At 34.8% G+C, this 25,697-nt stretch overlaps 1 protein-coding gene across 2 annotated transcripts in view; it reads left to right on the forward strand.

Annotated features, from left to right (window-relative positions):
- The window catches only part of Slc30a7 (solute carrier family 30 member 7), a 78,147-nt gene extending 63,517 nt beyond the window's left edge, over positions 1–14,630 (forward strand). For both annotated transcript variants that reach the window (XM_005339691.5, XM_078026831.1), the window contains one exon: positions 8,359–14,630. In XM_005339691.5, the coding sequence (XP_005339748.1) occupies positions 8,359–8,406 (48 nt within the window). In that variant the 3' untranslated portion in view covers positions 8,407–14,630. The remainder of the gene's footprint in view (positions 1–8,358) is intronic.
- Positions 14,631–25,697: the final 11,067 nt, after the last annotated feature.

Below are 25,697 nucleotides of genomic sequence, written 5' to 3' on the forward strand. Positions count from 1 at the left end.
TTGGGAGATCTTTATTTTAGTTAATACTCTTAAGGAAGATAGTTTCAATTTATTCATTGTTGCATTGATTTGATTTTCTTAAAAAAAAGTGGATTCTTGCCAGTCATGGTGGCACATGCATATAATCTCAGCGACTCGGGAAGCTGAGGTAGCAGGATCTTGAGTTCAAAGCCAGCCTCAGCAAAAGTGAGGTGCTAAGCAACTCAGTGAGACCCTGACTCTAAATAAAATACAAAATAGGTCTGAGGATGTGCCTCAGTGGTCGAGTTCCCTGAATTCAATTCCTGGTACACCCCCACACACAAAAAAATGGGCTCTTCTTTACTGCACACTCCTTATCCATATTAGATGCTATTTGAAACCAACAATTCTAAAAGAGCATTTGGAATAATAATAATACTTTGTTAGTGGCTTTAACCACAATCTGTTAACTTTTTTAGTTTTTGTCTTTTTTGTACTGGGGATTGAACTCAGGGGTACTTTACCACTGAGCTACATCCCCAGTCTTTTTTATTTTTTATATTAAGACAGGGTCTTTTGATTTGGGCCTTGCTAAGTTACTGAGGTTGATCTCAAACTTGGCAATCCTCCTGCCTCGGTCTCCCAAATCCTGGGATGATAGGTGTGTACTATGTGTGCCTGGCCTGTTATCATTGTTGCATGATAGTTACCTTCTGTGTGATTTAGTAGCTTACTATGCTATTGAATTTTTCTTAATACAGGTTGAATATTCCTTATGCAATATGCTTGGGAGCAGAAGTGTTTCAGATTTCAGAGTTTTTTTGAATTTTGGGATGTTTGAATAGACTGCCAGTTGAGCATCCCTAATCTGAAAATCTAAAATCCAAAATGCTACAAAATCTGAAAATTATTGAGTATCACATTGGCTAAGATATGAATATAGGCTGTATAATAGTTCACATAAATTGTATGGGAATTAAATTTCTTGGGTATGATAATGTTATTGTGACTACAGAAGAATTTTAGGAGATAATGTGCAAAGGATTTAATGGTAAAGGATGTCTAATTTTCAAATATTTTAGCAAAATTAAAAAGATTACAAATAAATACACATGTAGAGAAAACAAATTTGGCAAAATGTTAGCTTTGGGTGAGTATAGGTGGTGGGTACCTATTTTACTTTGTTTTGACTTAATTTTTTTCAAAATAAAAGCCTGAAAAATAAAAACTATTATAGCTCCTCATTACCACCAGGATAAAGCCCAAACTTTATTAGCATGGTCCAATTCACTTCAAATCTCTATGCTGCTCTTCATTGCCATGTACTTTATATTCCAAACTCACCAGACTATTCACTTTCATATGGATTAAAACCCTACTCTAACTTAACTGTTAGTTGTGCTGCTTTCTCTTAGAAGCCTTAAAGATCCCTCTAAGCTGAATTACTTTATCCTTTTATATATGTATCACATTATACATCTCTGTCTCTGTCTCTCTCTCTCTCTATCTCTCATGCACACATCTTTAGATAGAAGCAATTTAACATAATGTGTAGTTTAGTTAAATTTAGGACATTAGCATAAATTAAGCAATCTCTCCTCATAAAAAGACATGTATGATTTGGGTTCCTTAAGTAATGAATTAATGGCATAATCTTATGTGTAATTAGGATTTACTCTAATCCTAATCATATATATCCCAGAATTTTAACAACTAGGCCTCTTTTTTTTTTTTTTTTGTACCCTGGATTGAATCCAGGGGTTCTTAAACTCTGAGCCACATCCCCAGCTCTTTTTATATTTTATTGTGAGACAGGGTGTCACTAAGTTACTTAGGGCCTAAGTTACTGAGTATGGCTTTGAACTTAAATTCACTTGCCTCAGCTTCCCAAGCTGCTGGGATAACAGGCTTGTGCTATTGCACCTGGCTTTAGGCCTCTTTCTTAACAGACACTTTATCTTTTTTTTTTTTTTTTTTAATTTTATTTTTTTATTGGTTGTTCACAACATTACAAAGCTCTTGACATATCATATTTCATACATTAGATTGAAGTGGGTTATGAACTCCCAATTTTACCCCAAATGCAGATTGCAGAATGGGAGGGGAGGGGAGGCGGGATAGTAGGGGATAGGAAAGGTAGCAGAATACAACAATTACTAATTGGGCATTATGTAAAATTGTGGATGTGTAACCGACGTGATTCTGCAACAGACACTTTATATATGTCTGTATCATTATGAGTTTCATAATGAAGTATGCAAGACGTTCATGGTATGTCTGAATCTTTCTCATACCTCCTCCATGTTTCAGGGTCAAAAGGAGAACAAGACAAGCAATAGTCTGTTTATTGCCTTTTCCAAATCATTTTGCTCTCCTTTATCCTGAATTTTCTCCTGATTATTCTGTACCCTCCATCTTCATAGTTACGAACTTCTGTTGATCAGGACATCCTGAACTCTCCTAAGACATTGGCTCTGAGTCACAATTTTCACTCTGAGAAGGATTGCAGTTTCTAGGTTGAGAAATGTGCAAACAGCTGTCTGTGCTTAGGAACTGCAGAAGTTGCAATTGAAGTAGGTAGCAGAGATGGTTCTAGTAATGTTGGAAATCTTAGTGAAGCTGAAAGTTTATTTAACTGCTTCTTTGATTTTGGAAACTGCATTTGGGCTTTGATTATTTTAAGCTCTGAAACATATTTAAGCCTTTTTATCAATCTAGAGTCATGACAACTTTATCTTATTTCTTGCATACACCAGGGTCTCTCTTTGAGGCTTACAGTAAGGAAAGTTCAACATGTTTTCCCCAGCGGGTTGAGGGAAGTCACCTCACTAATAAATTTAATTTTTACACTTGATGCATATAATGATTTTAAAGTTGTCTCATCATCATTTTTTTAGTTCTCACATATACAAAACCAAAATTTTCTTATTAATTTATTTTCCCTTTTAGCTTATACCTTAGTCATACATGTCTTTATGGAATGAATATGTCAGAGCTTATTTTAAGGATTTCCATAGCATTTTGTTTCATTTCATGAAATTTAATATTTTTGTAAAGTAAGTTTATTGTGGCCCACAATTTCAGAAATTTTAGTTCATGGTTGGCCCACTCCCTTTTAAAAAAAATTTTTTTTAATTGTTAATAGACCTATCCTATTTATTTGTTTGTTTATTTATTTATTTATACGCAGTGCTGAGAATCAAACTCAGTGCCTCACACATACTGCTTTCTAGAGCAGTTGCACCAATTTGCAGTCCTACCAGCAATGTATGAGTATACTTCCCCCCACATCCTTGCCAACACTAATTATTGCTTGTATTCTTGATAATTGCCATTCGTACTGGCATGAGATGAAATCTTATAGTAGTTTTGATTTGCATTTCTCATTGCTAGAGATAGTGAACATTTTTTCATATATTTGTTGATCGATTATATTTCTTCTTCTGTGAAGTGTCTGTTCAATTCCTTAGCATATTTATTGATTGAGTTATTTTTTTTTTTGGTGTTAGGTTTTTTGAGTTCTTTATATATAATCCTGGAAATTAGTGCTCTATCTTAGGTGTATGTGGTAAGGATTGTTTCTCATTCTATAGGCTCTCCATATTATTGATTGTTTCCTTTGCTGTGAAGAAGCTTTTCAGTTTGAATCCATCCTACTTATTGATTGTTAATTTTACTTCTTGTGCTTTAGGAGTCTTATTAAGGAAGTCAGTTCCTAAGCCAACATGATGAAGATTTGAGCCTACTTTTTCTTCTGTTAGGTGTATGGTCTCTCTTCTAGTGCCTAAGGCTTTGATCCACTTTGAATTGATTTTTGTGCATGGTGAGAGAGGTTTAATTTCATTTTGCTACATAGGATTTCCAGTTTTCTCAGCACCATTTGTTTTGTAAGTTATCTTACTAATTAAAACAAATTAAAAATTAAAACAAATTAAAGGTTAATAAAAGATAACTACTATGTTTCATATTTACTAATATATAGTAATTACTGAAGTTTGGATATTTTCTTTGTATCTTCAGCACAAGATATGGTACATCATCTATGTATTAAATAAAAATTTGACTGAACTAAAAAAAAAGAAAAAGGTTGTTTGAAGAAGACACATTCAAGAAAAATGTTAAACATCTTTGAAGAAAAATGTAGAACATGCTTGAGATTCATTATCCTCCTTAGTTCACAAAGCACAAAAGACAGTCAAGCCTAATACATAATATTTACTCTCTGAAAGAACTTCTACCTCATCTCTTCCAACTTTTCTGCTCATCTGCCTTTCTTTGTTAAGCCTATTAAGTTATAAGCCCACAGCTTCCTGCTTTAGCTTTTTGTGTTCTTTTCTCTGGCCTCAAAATAGAAATAAACACTGATACCCAGGAAGGAACCCAAAAAACCTCCTCACAAACCCAAATGGGGTTCGCTAAGTTTCAGAAACTCTCCACCTCCATCACTCTCCTGTCTTCATAATCCCTTCCTGTCTGACCTATGACCTTGTCTGACCCTATTTTGTCTTCTTCAGAGAAGCACCTGGAGTGGGTGAAATTTTCTGCCCCCTTTCAGCCAGATCACTGTTCTTCCAGCCTCTCCATTCCCTCCCCCTTTTTGTAAGGAGCTTTGATCTTTGTGTGTTGATTTTGCTGACCTGCTCTACAAAGTTTTCCTCATCCATCTTTCCCTTACCTTTGGTCATCGTCCTCAGAAGGTAGGAGTAAACAGATGTGAGGCCAAACATATTGCTAGGTTTGTATTTAATTCATATGGTGTGTTCATGAGTAGGTGGAAATAATAGCAGCAGGGGCAACTAGCATTTATTGAGTCCACCAGGAGCCATGCACTGTGATAGATACATAATATATTAATTGATACTCAAAACAATTTACAGAAAAAGAAACCCAGATTCACATTATTGTTTTTGACATATAATTTAGTCATATTCACTCACCATATCATTAACTGGAATGTTTTTCATGGAAAAGTAGTAGTTTTTCAAGACTTCATTTTAAAGGAAAAAAGATTAATATTATATGGTTAGTCAAAAACTAAAGTAGAAAGTTTCAGTGGCTTTTGATAGAGAATATAAGTAAACCAATATTTTTTTTTATAGCCATATTGCTACTTATTTTTCTAACTTTTCTATTTCTCATTTGTTTTCCTTTCCAGAACAATGAATATCTGTTAAAGATATTCTAAGCCTGTGATACCAAGTGAATGTTTATTTTTTTAGGAGTTTAGAAGTACTTAAGTAACTAGCTATCTTTCCCATTTTAAAAAGAGTTGGCTGAAGTATGGTTTATTATTCTCAATTTTGAGAATTATCATTAACATAATTACTATTATTTGGTTTTCACATTTTTAAGGATGGCCTTTCAGTCAGCCTCTGACACTTGAAATTATTCTAATGGTAGAATATCTGGTGGAACCAAGCACTGTTTCATCATTGAAATATCTGTCATATCTTTGTAATGCAAAGAAACTATCTAAAGCAGAGTTTGCATTCAGGGAGTAGGTGACTTCCCAAAAGATTCTTTGGCAATTCTACTTTTCTGCCTACTTTGAAGGAAATTGAAAGAGGAAGATGGGAAGCTGGAGAATTTGAAGCTTTCCATATTGGGACAGATGGATAGTGACTTTTTTTCTTTTTCTTTTTTCTATTTGACTAAGCTTTTGTGGAAAGCTGCAGCCCCTCAGGGGACTGATATCAGCTTGAGTAATTAACTCATGATTATGCAGAGTTAGTTTATCTAGCCTCTTTGTTTTTCCCCCTTTTTTTGTTGCCTTGGGCTACTTCATTTCTTATTATCATCTTCACTGTGTTAAGGCTGTGGTAAAGAAAATGGTAGAGACAATAAAAGGAGTCCAACTTATTTTATTTTGCACATTTTACTTTCATTAACAATTTTGTTAAAAAAACAGCTGTTAAGAATTTATTTAGTCGGTAATTGTTTTCTGTTAAGATTAGGTATACAACAATTTTGCAAAATAGTTCCTAAATACAGTTTTCAGGGGCCATCTAGATTGAGTAAATCAAATCATATAATCAGTCAGAATAACTTGTAATAGCTTTTATTGCATATCAAATTCTTTCTCTTACACTCTTGATCCTTATAACAGTGTCTGGTATGTAGCAAGGCTTTTAAAATACTTATTAACTATTGGATAAATATATAACAGTCCTGTGAGATTAATATTGGCATTTATCTGCAATGTTAAATGAGAAATGATGACATTTGGTTTAATTTGTACCTAAAAATCATACAGACACTAAATTCTGTCATTTTTCAGCCATAAACCTCTTAACCAAGGAGAAGGTATTAGTAAATGTATTCTCTCAAAGTTTGAATAACAGAGTTTAGACTTACACAGGAATTTTTTTTTTTTTATAATGAGGCAAATAAAGAAAACCCAAAAGCATGTTTTCTGTCCTGGCAAGCTTCTAGGGTCTGTCCAGCAGTGCCTCCCCAGCTCTGGGTGGGTCCTGACTCCTAAAGCATTTGTTTGATGTTGCTCAGATCCTTCTCTGGATGTCAAGGGTTGAGGTGAGGGGAGATATGTGAAAGCAGTGTTTTAAGGAGCGCAGAAATTACTGTAAGGTAGTCTGTGTCACCCCCACCACCCACCCACATTCTGTTTTTCTTTTCTTTCTTTCTTTTTTTTTGGGGGGGGGGTCCTTTACTTTAAATATTTCAGTTTACCTAAGGTACCAACAAGAAAGGACTTTTTTTCTGACTGCATTTACTGTGTGCCAGGTTCTGGGAGTGAGGGATGAACAAAAGAAGATAAAATCCTTTCTCTAGGAGAGATTCTTTAATGGTGGGGGAACAAGAGTAATAAGCACAGTGAATAATTAAGTGGTATAATATGTCACCAGGTGATGAGTGATGAGATGTTGGGTGAGGAGCAAGGGTGAGAGACTGTCAGTGCTTGAGGCGCTTACCTCCTCTGTTCCAAGTGTTCTTTTCTCCATGACATATGTAGTATTGTCTCACATATTGTATTTCCTTGCATATTTGTTCATCATTTCTCCCCACCAGGCCCTCAATAAAATATAAACTTTGAGGGCAAGGATTTTTGTTGTTGTTGTCACTTTTATATTCCTAGATGATAGAACACTACATGGGATACAATAAATGCATGATAAATGTGTTTCACACAAGATGGTGAAGATAGGCCTTGCTGATGTCTGAATAGGGATGTAACATGAGGATATCATGTCAATATCTTGAGGAATATAGAAGAGTCAGTATGGCTGAGGCCTAGTGAACAGTTGGGGGTAGAAGAGGAATCAGAGCAGAGGCAATCAGGGATCAGATTATGTTGGGGCTGTGTATGCCATTTTAAGACCTCTGGGCTTAGGGAACTGAGGAATAGGTATAAGTTACAGTCTAGAAATATGAATTTGAGAAGTGAGCATACAACTGGTACTTGATCATCTAGAGAACCAGAACAGAAAAAGAATGGTTCTGTGCACTGAGCCTTTGGGTATTTCAGTGTCTAATGTTCAAAGATAGGAGGAAGAATCAACAAGAGACTGAGAAAGATTGATAAGTGAGGTTAAAGGGCAACCTATGAGTTTTCTCTGGAAGCCCTGAGCAGGGAAAGTGTTTAGTAGGAGAGGAGTGGTCTTCTGTACTATTGCTTGTAAGTTGAATAGTAAGATAAGGACTGAGAATTAAGCACTGGTCTGAGCAACTTGGAGATGACCTTTAGGGGGAAGTGATGGGAAATAAAAGTTTGGTTGAAATGACTTCCATAGAAGAACAAATATGGACAACTCTTTTGAGGATTTTTGCTATCCAGAAGAGCAGAATTGGAACTGTACCCAAAGGGGATGTAGGGTAAAGTAAAGGGTTTTTTAAAGGTAGAAGAAATTATAGTGTATTTGTATGCTAATAAAATGATCCAGTTGAGAAAGGAAAATTGATAGCATGGAAGAGATGGGGGAAAATTTAAAGAGCAATATTCTTGAGCAGTAAGTATATATCCAAAATTAAACAGAAGAGTTGAAGCATAAAATAATTAAATAACTAGTAAGTGATTATACTTATTACATATTCTTGTTGACCATTTACCATGGGAAGATTAGACTGAGATGACTGGATTTTAGTAGTAGCTAACCAGTCAAGCATTATGGTGTTCTTCAACAGAAATGTAGATGAGTAACCTCATTTTTCTGATATCACTTGTGACTGGTAGTATGCTTTTTGGCAATGGTTTTACAACTTACAAATGTAATTGTTTCTGATATAATTTTCTGGTGATTTATGATAAAATATGAATAATTATTTCCCAGAGACAGGAAAGAAAAACAATTGTTTTTTTAATTGAATTTTTTATTACTTTTCTGAAGTGTATAGTCTGTTATTGGCTTGATAATCTAATTTTTATTTTTTTCAACTTTTCAGGCTGGAGTGAGACAGCTTTATGTACAGATTGACTTTGCAGCCATGTAGTAAATGAAAAGAATTTTTTTTTCTTTTCTTCTCTTTTTTTTTTTAACCAAATTTTTCTGGTACTGTACAATTCAAAACATTGTACTAAATAGAGATTTCATCACTACAATTCCCCAGCACCATGAAGACCAGGTAGAGTCCGCCGTTTGTGCTCTGTGGGGAGTTCACCACTAAGGGACTATAATTAAGAGGATATCTCCTGGACTGCTGGTCTTGTCATTTGTGCTCTTCCCTCCAAGCCATTCTGGTTTCTGAGGTTTTTGGTTTTGTTTTAGAGGGTTGATTTGTCCTTTTTTCCCCCATCAGGGAGTGGGAGGGGGGTTTCCTGAATGCCCTTTCCCTGTCCCTCATCCCAGCTGATGAGATTCAGACTGTGGGCTTCCAGTCATCTGGAATGTCTTCACTGAAGCTGCTGGAACCACTGCTTTTATTCCCACAAAACCAGTGTTATTTAAAAAGAAATGGAAATATGTTTTATATGTAATGTCACAGTTGTTGACGTTCTTCAGTATAATCATATGTTTGTAAAATTGTTTGTACCTTGCAAACTTATGAACCAAACCATATTGGGTTTTCAAAGTGCCTTTGTATCAGAAAATGTATTTGCCAGCATAGAAATGTACCAACAAAGGTCATGTATGTGTTTTTTTAAATGGATATTCTGTAATCTGTACAAAACATGACTCTTGCTTAGAATACCAGTCTTTTTTTGTGTACTTCCAGCATTGGTTTAGATACATGAAGTTTCTTTTTATTGTTTTATCTCATCAAAAAAAAATAAATAAAAGGTATTATTTTCCTTTTTAAAACAAATTCAATAATCACATCAAATTACTTTGTGGAGTGGATTCTCAAAACTTTGCAAATGTCTGTTCCAGACAAAATTGTTTTGACCTAAAACATTTGCTAATTTCCAAATTTCTGTAAAGATACTGTGTTTATGATAAATTTTCCAATAGCTCTCCTTGTCATTTTTGTGAATTTTATTAATGTTTGGAAAAGGCAGTAGACTGAAGGCAGAAACGGTTGTCATAGCATTAATGTGCATTTTCAATCTTCAAATGTCAAATTATACAGTTTGTTTTCCTGTTTTAACTTTGCACAAATGATTGCTTTCAGGAATATTATACAGCATTTGATTGAGTTGGAACTATTTAAGGTACGGAGCAAATGTGGTGATGTACAACTCTTCCTAACACAGGTGTCTTAGAAGTACAAGATAAGCTTATTTCTAGGTTCTTGTGTGTTTGAAAAATAAAATTGCAATTTGACACAAGTGCTTCAACGCGCTACTTAAGTATTCTCTAATGAAGAGATACTGATTTGGATAAACATTTTCCCATTGTACTTCCTTTTATCACAACATATATTCCCTTTTACTTTAAAACACTGAAATTGTTGAGGGGGGAATCTTGTGGAGCAACAATGATTGTAGAGAAGAGTATAGATCAGTACATTCAGTAAAGTGGCAAAAATCATTATTGATTTTGCATAGGTTTTAGAATATCTTTTCCCTACTTCTGATCCATCATTCATGATACTGTGTTTATGATATTTTATATTAGAAAAACTACACCATTTTCTTCATGCTTTTAAAAACTGCTACAGATTACCATTAACTGATCATTCAAGACATGTTTGCTCACTTCCAGGTAGTTTGAAAGCTAAGAATTCCTGCAGTAGATTGTGTTCAATTGAAAAAGGTCCTTTAGGAGGGAAAGTACAGAAGGAAATGTGGTCTACTAGTATTGCTTTTTCATTACAAGTGTAAGTAGTCATTTGGAAGTTTGAACCACTACCAAGTCTGATAGAACTCTGGGATAATCAGTCTGTGGGTTTTGGCATATTACAGAAAATGACAGGTCTAGATGAAGGCAGAGATTTTGGATGTATGCCTTTACAAACTAATTATATGTAACTATCCTGACATTTCACATATGGAGATAATTGCACTGGTTTGTAAATTTTATCAGTGCATTCTGAAGATCCAGTTCTGCCTTAAGCTGAGCCCTCCATTCCAAGTGAAGTTTTTGTCAAAATATGTATATTACTTTATTTAATTGTATCCTCAATGCACAAATTCATGAATATGCTTTTTCCCCTTTGGTAAGTATTGGATATGAAACTCTTAATTTTGTACTGTTTCAAGAAATTTCCAGCTCATCTCATTGAGCAAGTTGGCATTAACATTTATGCTTTAATTAAATGTCAGTATACCTGTGTATACAGCAGAAAAGAAAAATTTTTTTTTCTCACAGAAAATAATTGCTTATCAGTGGTCTTGGCACAGGTATATTACTAAAATAGATATTCCACTGAGAAATACCACCTGATTATGGTTATAAATTTAGACTGTCTTTAGCATTAGGCTCTTGCAAAACAGAAACCATCCATATTTGAGTATAAATTTGCCAGTGTTTCAAAAACCAGAATGTTCTCTAGACAACAAATTTGTATTACTCAGGAAAAGTTTCTTTGCTGGGTAAGCTTTCCTAAACAGAAATATACCCATACTACTTGTGTCTTTTAAAATTCATTTTATTACTGAAGATGAAGGACTTATGCATAATTTCCTTAGTTTGCTAACTCCCTGTGCATCTTGGTGAAGGGCAGTATCTAGTTTATCTGTAGGTTACTATTCCTCATGCTGTCACATGTACCATTCTTCTGCAGTGGAGGCATAAGAAAGAGGTAACAGGTGTCACTGGTATTATGATTTCACTTTGTCTGAAATGTTTTAGCATTTTTCAAAGCCTACACATATTTACCAGTAACCAAAATACTGTGACTTTTATGTACCTCTCTAAAGCAGCCGAATCATTAACTCAAAATGCAGCTGACCAGAGTTCTGTAATGTTTTTACAGAATAAGCAATTTTTACAAATATCGGTATGGTAACACCTTGATATATAATGTTGGGATTTAAGAATAACATTACATTACTTGACAAAATTTTACATCTAAGTGAGGGCTTTGCTTAGAAGCAATGTAGCTCTACCTCTCATTTTACAGATGAGAAAACTGAAGCCCAGAAAAGCTGTTATTTACTCAAGGCTCAGAGATCTTTAGTGGCAAAGCCAAGATTAGAATTTAGATCTAGATCTTCTGACTCTTGAGTTGAGAGTTCTTTATTGTGCTGCCTCTCTAGTATGACATTTGCTTTTCTGTAAATGTGACTGACAGTTGTAAATAAAGAATATCCAACAAACATTTTTGGTACATTAAGGCACTTTATAAATGTAATTTTGTCTCATTTTTTCATATCTAATTATGAAATTAGATTTTCTATATTTTTTTTTTTACTTGTGGAACTAATTCCTTTTAAAAAAATGAAGACATTTTTACAATGGATACTTCTGTCAGCAAATGTACCTGTTAATTTCCCAAGATTCAATCCAGTTTAAGGATTTCTTAGTTTCCTTTTCTGTTTATATTGTGAACTGGTACTTTTTAAAAACCATGTGAATTCACAGATTATAGCATTTTGTGTTGCCACTTTGCATTTCAATCACTGGAGAGCTTTTTGTTTTTAAAATCCTTGGAGCTGTTTTTAAAAAGGGCATTAAATATATTGAAGAAATCTTTCAATTCAGTAGGGTAAAGTTTTGAAATCTTAGTAGAATTTCATATGTTAAGCCACTACTTCTAGTTTTTCATTAAGGCATTATCTTGGGAAAATTAAGCTTTTTTTTTTTTTTTACACAAAAGTCACCATTTTTTCAAATAAATTATTTTCTAATTCACAGAACCATGGAAATTTTATCTTTTGAAAAAGATTCATTACAAGTTTTATCAGTAGAAGATTGTTTCAAGATGTTATTCTCCAAAAGCCATAGTGATTCAGATCCCCACCACAGAATCAAGAGACTCAAAGACAAAGACAATGAAAAATTTTAATGCACCAAAAAGTGTTTGCAGAAAAGGAGCAGAGAAGTATAGTTCTATTTAAATGCCAAATGGATGGGAGCCTTTTTGATGAGGGTATCTTAGGTTTATGTTTAACATTTCCTAACTGCAGATTATACAGAAAACAAGGGTGGGGAATAACATTTATTCAGTATTGATGTGCCATGCACATCATGGCCTTTCTCATATTATCACATTTAATCCACACATTTCTATAAAGAGTGAGTGAATTTTGCATGACTTTTATTAACAGTGCATTTTCAAATATATTTTCAAATTCTCATAACATGAGGAAGAAATTCTTATCTCCTTTTAGATGAAGTTATATCAAGAGAATTTTAAGTTACTTGCTTGGGATAGAGCACCAAATCCAAATCCAGCACTTTTTCTTAACAACTACTCTGTCTTATGTATGTCATTCAACAGTACTTTCAAGATCCAGGACATAGCAGATCTAAAGATACGCTCCTAAAAACCCAACAAATGGATTACCGTGACAGAATTAATGTTGGGCAACAGTTGTTATAAATTATTTAAACTCATTTCTTCTTTCTGTACTCTTATGCTTATTTTCTATTTTGGCCATTTATGTAAAACTATGCAGGCTGAAAAGAGTAATCAGAATTTCTCAAACACTTTTAAGACCATTAAAAAAAAAAGTAGTAGAAAATTTTATTGGCATTTGAAGTAAGCTGCTTAAGAGATTGAATGAATCAAGATAGTGCCCTCTGTGTCAGTATGAGGAACTGAACTCTTGTTTACTTTATTAAGAAACTGAACTTACTTTATTGTCTTCCAAGAAGTAAAAATAATTTTGTGCTGCAGGAAAAAGATAAGCAGGATTTGTACATTTTATATATATATATATATATATATACACACACACACATAAATATATATATATATCTTTTCAAAATGAAATCTGTTTCATATAAATCTATGCTATCACCATAACTTTGAAAATTTAGTATTTGTAATTTTGATCTTGATGTTGGAAAGCTTATAAAGGAGAATGTCTTTCTTTGTCTTTACATCATTTTATCCCCAAAGTTAATATGAATTTATACTTAACATGCTTACTAAATGTCTAGCTAAATAGTGAGTACCTATTGTAGATAGTAGCAGATACAAAAGTAAGCATTATAGACAAGTAAGATCAGTAATTTATGTGTCACGGAAGACATCTCAGCTTTTTTTTTTTTTTTTGCCATTTTTGCACAAATAAGTGACTTTTACCCCCTGCAAGTATCCTTGTGAGCTGTCCATTCTTTTCAGTACACAAACAGTGCAGGTATACAAATGTTACCCATCTTGCATACTGTTGGAAAGGAATTGGCAGAACTCAGGCTGCAACCTGGGTCACTTGAATTTTTGTATTTTGCATATTTACATTACAAACCACAGTCTCCTTTGTTTTTATGGAGAATTGCCATATTCATATTACTTAAAGGACCTACATATGTCTTCTAGTTTATCCCCATGTGTATTGTCATCCAAAACTCTTTCAGAGGTTTCTTGAAGGTGCTTCTATAAAAACAACATGTAATCATTAAGTGAATTAAATATTCCTGGAATAGTTTGTACCTTTTTTCTCTTGTCCCCCTCCAAATACTACATTTTGGTAAAACATACCTCTATTTCTTCATTTTTAAATCTGTTTTCATTGTTGCTTCCACTATAAAACTTCCACTTTATACTCGTAGGGGAAAAGGTTTTGTTTTGAATTTTAGCATTTGAGTTTTGGTTATGTATTACGTATTGTATACCACTCGATGAAAAATCTGTTTTGAACTAGGCATATTCTGTCAATACTCTGTCCAATAAGTTCATTGCTTTCTCAAATAGTAGCAAATTCAATGATATGTTTTCCCATGTGATAGTTTCTGTAACCTCCTGAATTTGATAAATAAGCAGAATGGACATCTTATATTGGAAATACTGTGAATGGAAAAATTGCCAAATCTCTTCTTGATATTCTAAACACCCCTACAACACTTTGCACTCCTATCTTTAAGGATTTTTAAACGTAGGGTCAAGGATTTGGGTTTGATCCTTTGGTGAAGATCATGGCATCATGGCATTTCCAAAACCATCTGTGTACACTATCACATTTGAGATGTTGTGATGTGGCTTGATGATGTTAAGGTAAGCCGCTATGATTTGCCCAAGTGCAATATAAAAAAATCCAGAATGTATATTTCACTTTTTTCTACTTTCACACATTCATGTATACATTTTGTTTAACTTCAGGTATATTTTAAAAGAATCATGAACCGCTGTATCAAAATTATTTTCAATAAAATTTGTTTTAAAATCTTTGTCTGAATTGTGTCTATCAGTTTGTTGAACTGGATTTTATTGGAACAGCTTGGATTGGATCTATGATATGAAAGCAAAAGAAAAATTCTCAGAGCCAAGAAGCAACAAAACTCATTAGCAGACAAGAGACACTGAAGTCTAGAAATGTCTACATAACAGAGCCCCATGATATCTCTTGTTCATCACCTGACCTTAAACACAATGTCTCAGTGTATTAACTGCAGATATTTCCATTAACCCCAAATTGTTCTTTTCTTACCTCATTCTTTATTACTGATCTCCTCTCATGATCTAAGACCAAAGAGTCTGACATGAGCTCCATTTCTTCTAAAAGTTTCCTTGTAATCAGAAATTATTTTTAAAATACTTGCACCAAATCCCAACCCCTACTCATCCCACATTCTCCAAGCAGCCACTTCATGTTAATCTCAACCACATTATAAGGGTTTAGTTAGCGTATCTGCTATTGAACACCTAATCTGTAGTGCAAGTGGTTTTGTTTTGGCAGAACTGTGATTGAATCCAGGGTTTCACTCATGCTAAGCAAACACTCTACCCCCGAACTATGTCCCTAGCCTCCTTTTCCTTTCCTAACTGTCTCCACAGCTCCTGAGATATGCCTTCACTCTGCCTATTTATCAAAGTGGCTTAAGGGCATCAGTGGCTTACTGTCACATCTATGGCAGAACTACTAGCTTGGCAAATTCAAAATAAAGAGAAAAAAATTTATCTTTCATTCAAATCTCTTTGCAACTATCAATTTCTGACAGAATTCCTACAGAGTTCTTAAAAATACAGACATTTTGTTTGTCACCTGTATTTCCTGAATCCTCTATCATAAGTTCTTCTCTTCCTCCCTTGAAATCTCTAAATTTCACCTTTTCCACTTCCGCTGTCCCATTACAGGACCTCCCTGATGACCGGGAGGAGAACCATGTTTGAGAATTAATTGCCCAGCTTCACATGTATTTCACGTTCTGTTTTAAGTCACGTCTTTTTCAGCTTACCCCCGCCACACACATGAACACACACACACACACACAAAAAAAAAACAACAAAAAACAATTCTGGCTTTGGCAGGGAGTGCAAGGAATTTCTGCTGAATCTGACTTTTGCCCAGGCCTTTTAAAATAGTCTCCCTACCCTGGCTTCCTGGTCACTCTGCTGGCCCTGCTGCATGCTGCACTTTGACTTCTTAGATCTAAAGCACCTCCCAGGGGCTCCCCACCCTTCCTGTGTTCTCTGGAATTAGATTGTGGCCTAATCAGAGTCTGCAGTGGCCTACCCATACCTCTCAGAGCAGTCTCTTCTATTTCCACACAGGTTTAGGCAAGTCATTCAACACAATACAGCACCAACCAAACTTTTAGTTTGCTTCCTTCCCCTAGAAACCTCCCTTTGTTATGCTGACAAAATCTGTAGCTCAGAATCCTAACTCCCTAATGTCATCAAGTACAATTTCTTTGAACAACTCTGAAAACTATTAATGCTTTTCTTTCCCTCCTTATTCAGTCACATTACCCATACTATGGCAATAAACTTTTTGTTAGAATAGACCAGGAAATAGAAAAGACAGGGAGAAGCAAACATGTCCAATAGATGTAAACAGAATGATGGTAATTTATTATTTCATTCTGTCCGAAGATAGGGAGTATGGCAAGTAGCACTTTAAAGCAATTCTGGTTCATTCGAAAACACTTACCAATTCATTCTACCTTACCTCCAAGTTTAAAAAGCAATCTACATAGTTAAGGTTTAGTATAAGTCACAACATTCAAATGTACAATTCACAATTCAACTTTATCTGCTAAGTTGTTATACCCAAGAAGAGTACTAATGAGATAATACTCAAATACATATAGATCCTGATACAATGGACAATCACAAAATTTATTGGAAAAAAGTGAAGGAATTGTGCCTTTTTTAAAGAAAATAAAATATAATTTTATTCCCCTTTAAAGCAAAAGGATTAGTACTAAAACAATTTCATATTGTCTAATGGAAAAAAGCTAAAGAAAAAAACAATTAGCCCTGTAGACATAAAATGCCTTTTTTTGGTGTGTGTTCTGTTCTTTTTATTTACATATTAATAATAGTGGAGTGCATTACAATTCTTAATACACATATAGAGCACAATTTTTCATATCTCTGGTTATATACAAAGTATATTCAAACCAATTCGTGTCTTCACACATGTACTTTGGATAATAATTTCCATCACATTCCACCATCATTTATAACCCCATGCTCCCCTTCTCCCACTCCTCTTGTCCTATCTAGAGTTCATCTATTCCTCCCATGCTCCCTCTCCCTAACCCACTATGAATCAGCCCCCTTATATCAAAGAAAACATTCGGCATTTGTTTTTTTGGGATTGGCTAACTTCACTTAGCATTACCTTCTCTAACTCCATCCATTTACCTGCAAATGCCGTGATTTTATTCTCTTTTATTGCTGAGTAATATTCCATTGTGTATATATGCCACATTTTTTTCATCCATTCATCCACTGAAGGGCATCTAGGTTGGTTCCAGTTTAGCTATTGTGAATTGTGCTGCTATAAACATTGATGTGGCTGTGTCCCTGTAGTATGCTGTTTTTAAATCCTTTGGGTGTAGACCGACCAAGGAGAGGGATAGTTGGGTCAACTGGTGATTCCATTCCAAGTTTTCCAAGGAATCTCCATACTGCTTTCCATATTGGCTGGACCAATTTGCAGTCCCACCAGCAGTGTATGAGTGTACCTTTTCCCCCTTTTTCATCATGTATGTTAGTGATTAAGTTTTCTCTCTCCTTTTTGTTAGCATGGCGAAGGGGCTGTCAAATTTATTTATTTTTTCAAAGAACCAACTTTTTGTTTTGTCAATTTTTTCAATTGTTTCAATTTCATTTATTTCAGCTCAGATTTTAATTATTTCCTGTCTTCTGCTGCTTTGGGTGTTGATTTGTTCTTCTTTTTCTAGATGTAATGTTAAGTCATTTATTTGTTGACTTTTTCTTCTTTTAAGGAATGAACTCCATGCAATGAAGTTTCCTCTTAGAATGCTTTCATAGTGTCCCAGAGATTTCGATATGTTGTATGTGTGTTCTCGTTCACCTGTAAAAAAATTTTAATCTCCTCCTTGATGTGTCTGCAACCCATTGTTCATTCAGTAGCATATTATTTAGTCTCCAGGTGTTGGAGTGGATTTTATTTCTTATAATATCATTGATTTCTAATTTCATTTCATTATAATCTGATAGAATGCAGGGTAGTATCTCTACTTTTTTATATTTTCTAAGAGTTGCTTTGTGGCATAGTATATGGTCTATTTTAGAGAAGGATCCATGTGCTGCTGAGAAGAAAGTGTATTCTGTTATTGAAGGATGAAATATTCTATATATGTCAGTTAAGTCTAAGTTATTTATTGTATTATTGAGTTCTATACTTTCTTTGTTCAGCTTTAGTTTGGAAGACCTAGTGATAAAAGTGGTGTGTTACAGTCACCCAATATTGTGTCTGTTTGACTCTTGAACTTGAGAAGAGTTTGTTGGATGAACATAGATGCTCCATTTTGGGGGGCATATATATTTATAATATTTAAGTCTTGTTGGTGTATGGTTCCCTTGAGTAGTATGTAGTGTCCTCTTTATCCTTTTTGACTGACTTTATTTTGAAGTCTACTTTATTTGGTATGAGGATGGAAACCCCTGTTTGATTTGCAGTCCATGTGTGTGGTATGATTTTTCCCAACCCTTCACCTTCAGTCTGTGGATGTCTTTTCCTATGAAATGAGTCTCTTGGAGGCAGCATATTGTTGGGTCTTCTTCTTCTTTTTTTTAATCCAATCTGCTAGTCTATGTCTTTTGATTCATGAGTTTAGGCCATTAACATTCAGGGTTATTATTGAGACATGATTTGTATTCCAAGCTATTTTTTGTTTATTTTTGGTATTTAACGTGACTTGGTTTCTCCTCTGATTAGATTTTTCTTTCATGTAACCCCTCCCTCTGCTGATTTTCATCATTGTTTTTCATTTCCTCTTCTTGAAATATTTTGCTGAGTATGTTCTGTAGTGCAGGTAGTTGTAAATTCTTTTAAACTTTTGTTTATCATGGGAGATTTTTATTTCGTCATCAAATCTAAAGCTTAGTTTTGCTGGATGTAAGATTCATGGTTGGCATCCATTTTCTTTCAGAACTTGGTATATGTTGTTCCACAATCTCCTGGCTTTGAGGGTCTGGGTTGAAAAATCTGGAGATACAAATTGGTCTCCCCCTATATGTGATCTGATTCCTCTCTCTTGCAGCTTTTAAGATTCTATCCTTATTCTATATTCTAGGCATTTTCATTCTAATGTGCCTTGGTATAGATCTATTATAATTTTGTACATTTGGTGTCCTGTAAGCCTCTTTTATTTCCAATTCATTCTTCATGCTTGGGAAATTTTCTGATATTATCTCATTGAAGAAATTGTCCATTCCTTTGGTTTGAGACTCTGTGCCTTCCTTTATCCCAATAACTCTTAGATTTGGTCTTTTGATGCTGTCCCATAATTCTCGGATGTTCTGTTCATGATTTCTTACTATCTTCACTATACGATCAACTTTATTTTCCAGATTGTATACTTTGTCTTCATTATCTGATGTTCTTTCTTCCAAGTGATCTAGTCTGTTGGTTATACTTTCTATTGAGTTTTTTACTTGGTTTATTGTATCCTTCACTTCAAGAATTTCTGCCTGTTTTTTTTTTCCAGAATCTCTTCTCTCTCTCTCTCTCTCTCTCTCTTGAAGTAATCTTTTACTACCTGCATTTGCTCTCTTATCTCATTGTTGGAGTGATCAATTTTTGCCTATATTTGCTCATTTAGGTCATTCTTTAATTCACAGATCATTTTAATTAAGAACCTTCTGAACTCCTTCTCTGACATTTCATCAACTTTGCTGTCCATGGGTTCTGTTAGTATAGTGTCCTGGTTTGTTTGGGGCATTTCCTCCCTTGTTTTTTCATGTTGTCTATGTGTCTTCCTTTCTTGCAGTGTGAATCTGAGATATTACAGTTTCTTCCCTATATTCTTGTAGTATTCATGCAGATTGTCTGTACCTCACCTTGATGTTGGGCTTCCAGACCCTGCTAGTGTCCCTCAATGAATGCTACTACTGCATTCTGAATCTGGGTTCTGCGCAAGTTGGTTTGAGTAAATCTGGGCCGCTGGGCTTGACCTCCTGTGGTAGTCTGCTGCTGGGAAGGGTGGTCCTGTGCCAGAGGCTAGGCTCTTACAGGTGTCTACCCTGCCAGGGGAGGGGTGTATCAGACATACTGTGAGCCTCAGTCCCACACAGACCAGTGTGGGTGGATCTAGTGCCTTTTAATATATATATATATATATATATATATATATATACATATATATATATATATAATTTTTTAGTTCTCGATGGACCTTTATTTTATTTATTTATATGTGGTGCTGAGAATCAAACTCAGTGCCTTACACATGCCAGGCAAGAGCTCTACCACTGAGCTACAGCCCCAGCCCCAGAATTGTGCCTTTTAATAGGAAGTTTAAATCCTCTTTAAAGGTTCTGTATGAATTGCTGAAGTGAACTATACTTTTTTGTAAGCCAGTCACTGTTGAGAACTAAAGGATTAGAGATCAGACAATCCAGAACCAAAATCATTCCAAAGAGTATTTCCTGAACATAGGCACAAAGTAATATTTTAAAAGTATGACATTGTTAAACAAAAATATGTAAGTTTCACATATCAGTTTCACATACAAGCATTAGCCATCAATGTCTTCCCACCCTAAGCAGTAAGTCAGATCATAATGTTGTTAAACTCTACAGAGATCATCTATCCTGTATGTGCATCAAACTTCTTCTTGAGCAATAACTAGTCCATAGCTCATACTGGTTGCTATAGAGTTCAAAAGAAGGCAAAGTTTATACATTTATTAGTTAGAACAAAGACTTCCCTAGGCAATCCTCTGGTGGTGCCCAGCAGCTTGGATGCCATAGAAGCTCAAAACTTTTGAGATAAGACAGTTTTTTCTGATTGGGAAAACTGTTTCAAAAGGGCAGAGCGAACTCTTGTTGCTTTCTTTCTGTTCCCCCTCCACATGGGTCAGGCTGCAAATCACTCATAAAATTATGAAATCAAATGCAACAGAGTAGAATAACTAGAACCCTAAGTTTCTGGCCTGAGGACTGATGGAAACTAGGGAGCCCAGGGAACCAGAATATGGTGAAAGATGGGGAAGGGGAGAAACCCAGAAGAGCGACTTCATAAAAATTGCTTCTGAACCTCTAGGATCACTCTCAAATCACTACTATTTTTATGTCTACCTTATTTAGCGTACCAAAGCACTTGAAGCGCTAAACTCTCCAATAGAATACATCTTAAGTTCCTAACAAAATGGCACAAACCCAAGATAGATCCTGAGATCTGTAGCCTTTAAAACTGAACTGACCTTGGAACCACAGCCACAGAAGGCAGACTGGTACTTGTGTCCTGAACCTCACCTGTTATCTACAAAAAGACTTCTCAACAGAATTTAAGCAAGACTCAGAATCTATACATAATATTCAAAACACCCAAGTTAAATTCAAATTACTTGACAATACCATAATTACTATGTATAATTATAATGTACTAATAAAAAATTACAAAAAAATTTTTAAAAATTTCTTTAAAGTACCAGCTACAGGACTGGGGAATGTAGTTCACTGGTAGAACTTATGCCTACTATGTCTAATGCCCTGGGCTAAATCCCCAGGAGTGCTAAAACAAAGTACCACGAAGGGGGGGAAAAAATCAGAATTACTTGATAAAGTCCTGGAAAATTTTTAAGTTGCAGAAGAAAATCAGTCAACAGATGCCAAGACTTGAGACATCAATGTTGCAATTATCTAACAAAGACCTCAAGTTAACTATTATAAAAATATTCAAATAAGCAATCACAAATAAGTTTTCAACAAATGTTAAAATAAGAAATAGATATGAAAAAGAACCAAGTGGAAATTTTAGAACAGTAAAAAAAAAGTTTTAGAAAAACATACAGAATGGACTCAACAGCAGAACAGAGAAGAGGCAAGAGCAATGAACTTAAAGATAGATGAAAAAAATTACTCTGAGTAACAGAAAACAGACTTAAAACAAAACCAAAATAAAACAATGAATGGAGCTCAAGAACCTATGAGACCAAGAAATGTGTAGCATTTCTATTATCAGAGTTACAAAATGAGAGGCTAAACTATACAGTGCTAAAAAAAAATATTTGAAGGCTGGCTACAGACATCCCCGGTTTGGTGATGTAATCTACAGATTAAAGAAGATTATCAAATTCCAAATAGAGTAAACCCCCAAATATCCACACCATCTGAAATTTTGTAGATGTCAACAAGGACATGCTAGCATTTATATGGAAGGGCAAAGGAACTAGAACAACCAAAACACTTGAAAAAAGAAGTTAACCGAATCACCCTATGAGATTTGATTTTTTTTTTTTTTTTAGATGAGGTCTTGCTTTGTTTCCCTGGCTGGCCTCAAGCAGGTCTGGGACTACAGGTGTGCAACATATATGCCAGCTTGTTTTTAATATTTACTACAAAGCTAAAGTAATCAAGACATAAGTAACCGATGACAGAAGGAAGAGGCATAGAAAAAAGCAATAGCAAAAAGACAAACGGATTGACACAATTCAGTGAAAAAAAGGACAGTGTTTTTATCAAACAGTGTTGGAACATTGTACATCAACAACATATCCAAAAAGAAAAAAAAAACCACACCAAATATTAGACTTCATAAAAAAAATCTCAAATGTATCACATTTTGTGAACTATAGTTTATTCATATAAGAGAACACTACTTAGCAATAAAAAGGAATGAATTTTTGATACACAAAACAACTTAGATGGATCTCAGAAGCATTATGTTTAAACATTCATATGGCATTCTCAAAAAGACAAAACTACAGAAAAAGAGAAAACACCATTGGTTGCCAGGGATTGTGGGTGGGCAGCAAGATAAATAGAAAGGGGCAGTGGAAGGAAATTAGGGTGGGGGGGGAACGATGATACCTTTTTTTTTTGATACCTGGGATTGAACCCAGGGGCATTCAACCACTGAGCCACATCTCCAGCTCTTTTTATATTTTATTTAGAGAAAAGGTCTCCGCTAAGTTGCTTATGGCTTCCTTAAGTTGCTGAGACTGGTTTTGAACTCTTGATCCTCCTGCCTCAGCCTCCCAAGCCGCTGGGATTACAGGAGTGCACCACCATGCCAGGCTATGATAATCTTATGTATTAAGATTATGGGGAAGTTTTGCTGTAAGATAATTTAAAATAACATTAAAATTTAGTGGGGGGGCATATAGCTCAGTGGTAAATCACGTATCTAACATGCTGAATACTCTGGGTCCAACCAAAATAGTATTAAAAAGCTAAAATCTACTGAACAAATAAATATATGTATTCTTCAGCTCTTTCCATTTTAACTGGTAAACATTGGGACTTCAAGATAGTAGATCAAAGCCAATGTTGTTCTTCCTTTTCCTGCTGATAAATAATGTAGTTTCCACTTTGCAACTTCATTAATATAGTGGTTAAATTATAGACAGAATAGGAATATTTTGCAAAAAATAAATATACCTAGTTAAATTTTAATTGCAACCACAAACATTTAGTGAATTCCCTACTACTGACCTTTGTGGATTTTAGTTTCTATGGTTAGTTTTCATCAGTTTTAATTGCTATATGAGGTATGGTTTTCTTTCTATTTATTCTACTTGGAATTGAGTTTATTGGATTTGTGTGTTGATAGTTTTACCAAAGCTGAGGAAATTTTGGCCTTTATTAATGTAATTTCCCCCCCTATTTCCTCTTCTCCTGGGAATCAAATAACCTAAAGTTAAACTACTTGATACTGCTCTACATGGCAGAGATTTCATGCTTTTTTTTTTTTCTTTCTAATCTCTTTTTCCCCAGGTTGGACAATTTCTATTCTGCCGCAAGTCTACTGCTATGTTCAATGATTTGGTTCTTCTCTCTTTTGTTAAGTTTCCACTTCTTGCTTGAAAGTACTCATCTATACTCATCCATTATCATCTTTCCCCCTTTTTAAATCATCTATGAATAGTTCTGAAGTATGCTTTAAAATCTTTGTCTATTAATTCCAATTGCTATGTTAAGTTCTCTATTATATGCTTCTTTTTTTTGAACTATGTAGTCACACCTCATAACATTTTATTGTCTCTGGTCATTGTAAATATGTTAAGAGACTCATTTTGTTATCATATTCAAAGTGTTAGGCTTTGTTCTAGCATGCATTTAAATTAATGGATAATCACCTTGATTTTATGAAGGTTTGATTCTATATTATCAAAAAAGTTTTATCCTTAGTTTTACTACAGAACCCTAGTCCTGGGCCTAGTCTTACTAATATATCACCATTCTGTGGGTTTGATGAAAAGCCCAAGTGCTTATTAAGCCCTTCTACCTTGTTAGAAGGGCTTTTCAAACTTGAAAGTGTCTTCTCTTGCAATAGAGAGCAATCTCTGCTCTGCTTCTTAGCCTTTCAGTCATGACTTTTAGTGGATTCATGGTGTCTTTTCTATACATGTACAGTCCAAGAGTCAGCCAAGGATTTAAGGAGACAGATTAGAAACTCCTCCCTATTTGGCACCTGTTATGATTTGGATGTGAAGTGTCTCCTAAAAGCTCACGTGTGAGACGATGCAAGAAAGTTCAGAGGAAAAATGATTGGGCTGTGAAAGCCTTAATCCAATCAGTGAATTAATTCCCTGATAGGGATTAATTGTGTGGTACCTGGAGGAGGTGGGCATTGGAGGTGTGGCTTTGGGGTATATAATCATATCTGGCAAGTGGAGTCCCTGTTTCCTGATGGTCATGTGAGCTGTTTCCCTCTGCCACACTCCTCTTCCATGATGTTCTTCTGCCTCACCTCAATCCTGGAGGAATGGAGTCGGCCTTCTATGGACTAACACCTCTGAAACCATGGGCCCTTACACAATCTTTTTCTCCTCTACAGTTGTTTTTATCAGGGCCATTAGTCACAGCAGTGAAAAAGCTGACTAAAACAGCACCTTTGTTTCTAAGATCTACTACTTCAATTTCCATCTCCTCTAGCAGCCCCCAAACCCATCCTCTAAAACCTCAAGACATAAGACGCAAGTTTCTCTTGCATCCTAGCCTCTTCACCAGCCTGGGAATGCCCTGAGGAGGAAAGCCAGGTTAGCATAGTGCTCAGCCTGTTTTTGGTGATTCTCTAGTCTTTTTGTTGTTGTTGTTGTTCTTTATAAGTACACATGACAGTAGGATGTGTTTTGACATATTATACATACATGGCACAAAACTTACTCTAATTAGGACCCCATTTCTGTGGCTGAACAAGCTATGCAGTTACACTGGTCCTGTATTCATGTATGAACTTAGGAAAGTTATGTCCGATTCATTCTACTGTCTTTCCTATTCTCCCTAGTGTCTTTAGACAGTTGTTATTATACTTTGCCTGAAGTTTATACTGGGAGGGTATGTACATTATAAGCTATTCTACCTTTACCAAAATAAGAAGATCTTCATTTAAATTAAATGTTTGGTTTAATACCTCAGGAGAAAATAATGTAGAACTGGTACTGAAAGGTCTTCAGCTCTCTCCCCTTTTATGTACACAGACAGAAAATGGGATGTATCACATACATAAAAATCTTTTATCTCCAATAAGTAAAAATAATTTCTTGATAATTGATAAGATCATGAAACTGGGGAATTTTTGTTCAACTTTCAATGAACTTACTAAGCAAAGAGGTCAAATTGATTAGGCCATGGAAATACTCAAAACTGGACTAACTGAACTAACATGTAACAAAGCTATTTCTATTCTGAACTGACCAAAGTATAAAACTTTATGGTCATGAAGTACAATAAATGAGAGTTATCTAGAACCAGTAAGGAGAATGTAACTACCTGCATAAATATGAAGGCATCTTTACTAAATTAAGTGCTATGATGGATTTTGACCAATCTCTTGTTGTCTTCAAATCTGAATTCTTAAAAATTTATTTTGT

The sequence above is a fragment of the Ictidomys tridecemlineatus genome, chromosome 11 (genome assembly GCF_052094955.1).
Source record: "Ictidomys tridecemlineatus isolate mIctTri1 chromosome 11, mIctTri1.hap1, whole genome shotgun sequence".
NCBI lineage: Eukaryota > Metazoa > Chordata > Mammalia > Rodentia > Sciuridae > Ictidomys > Ictidomys tridecemlineatus.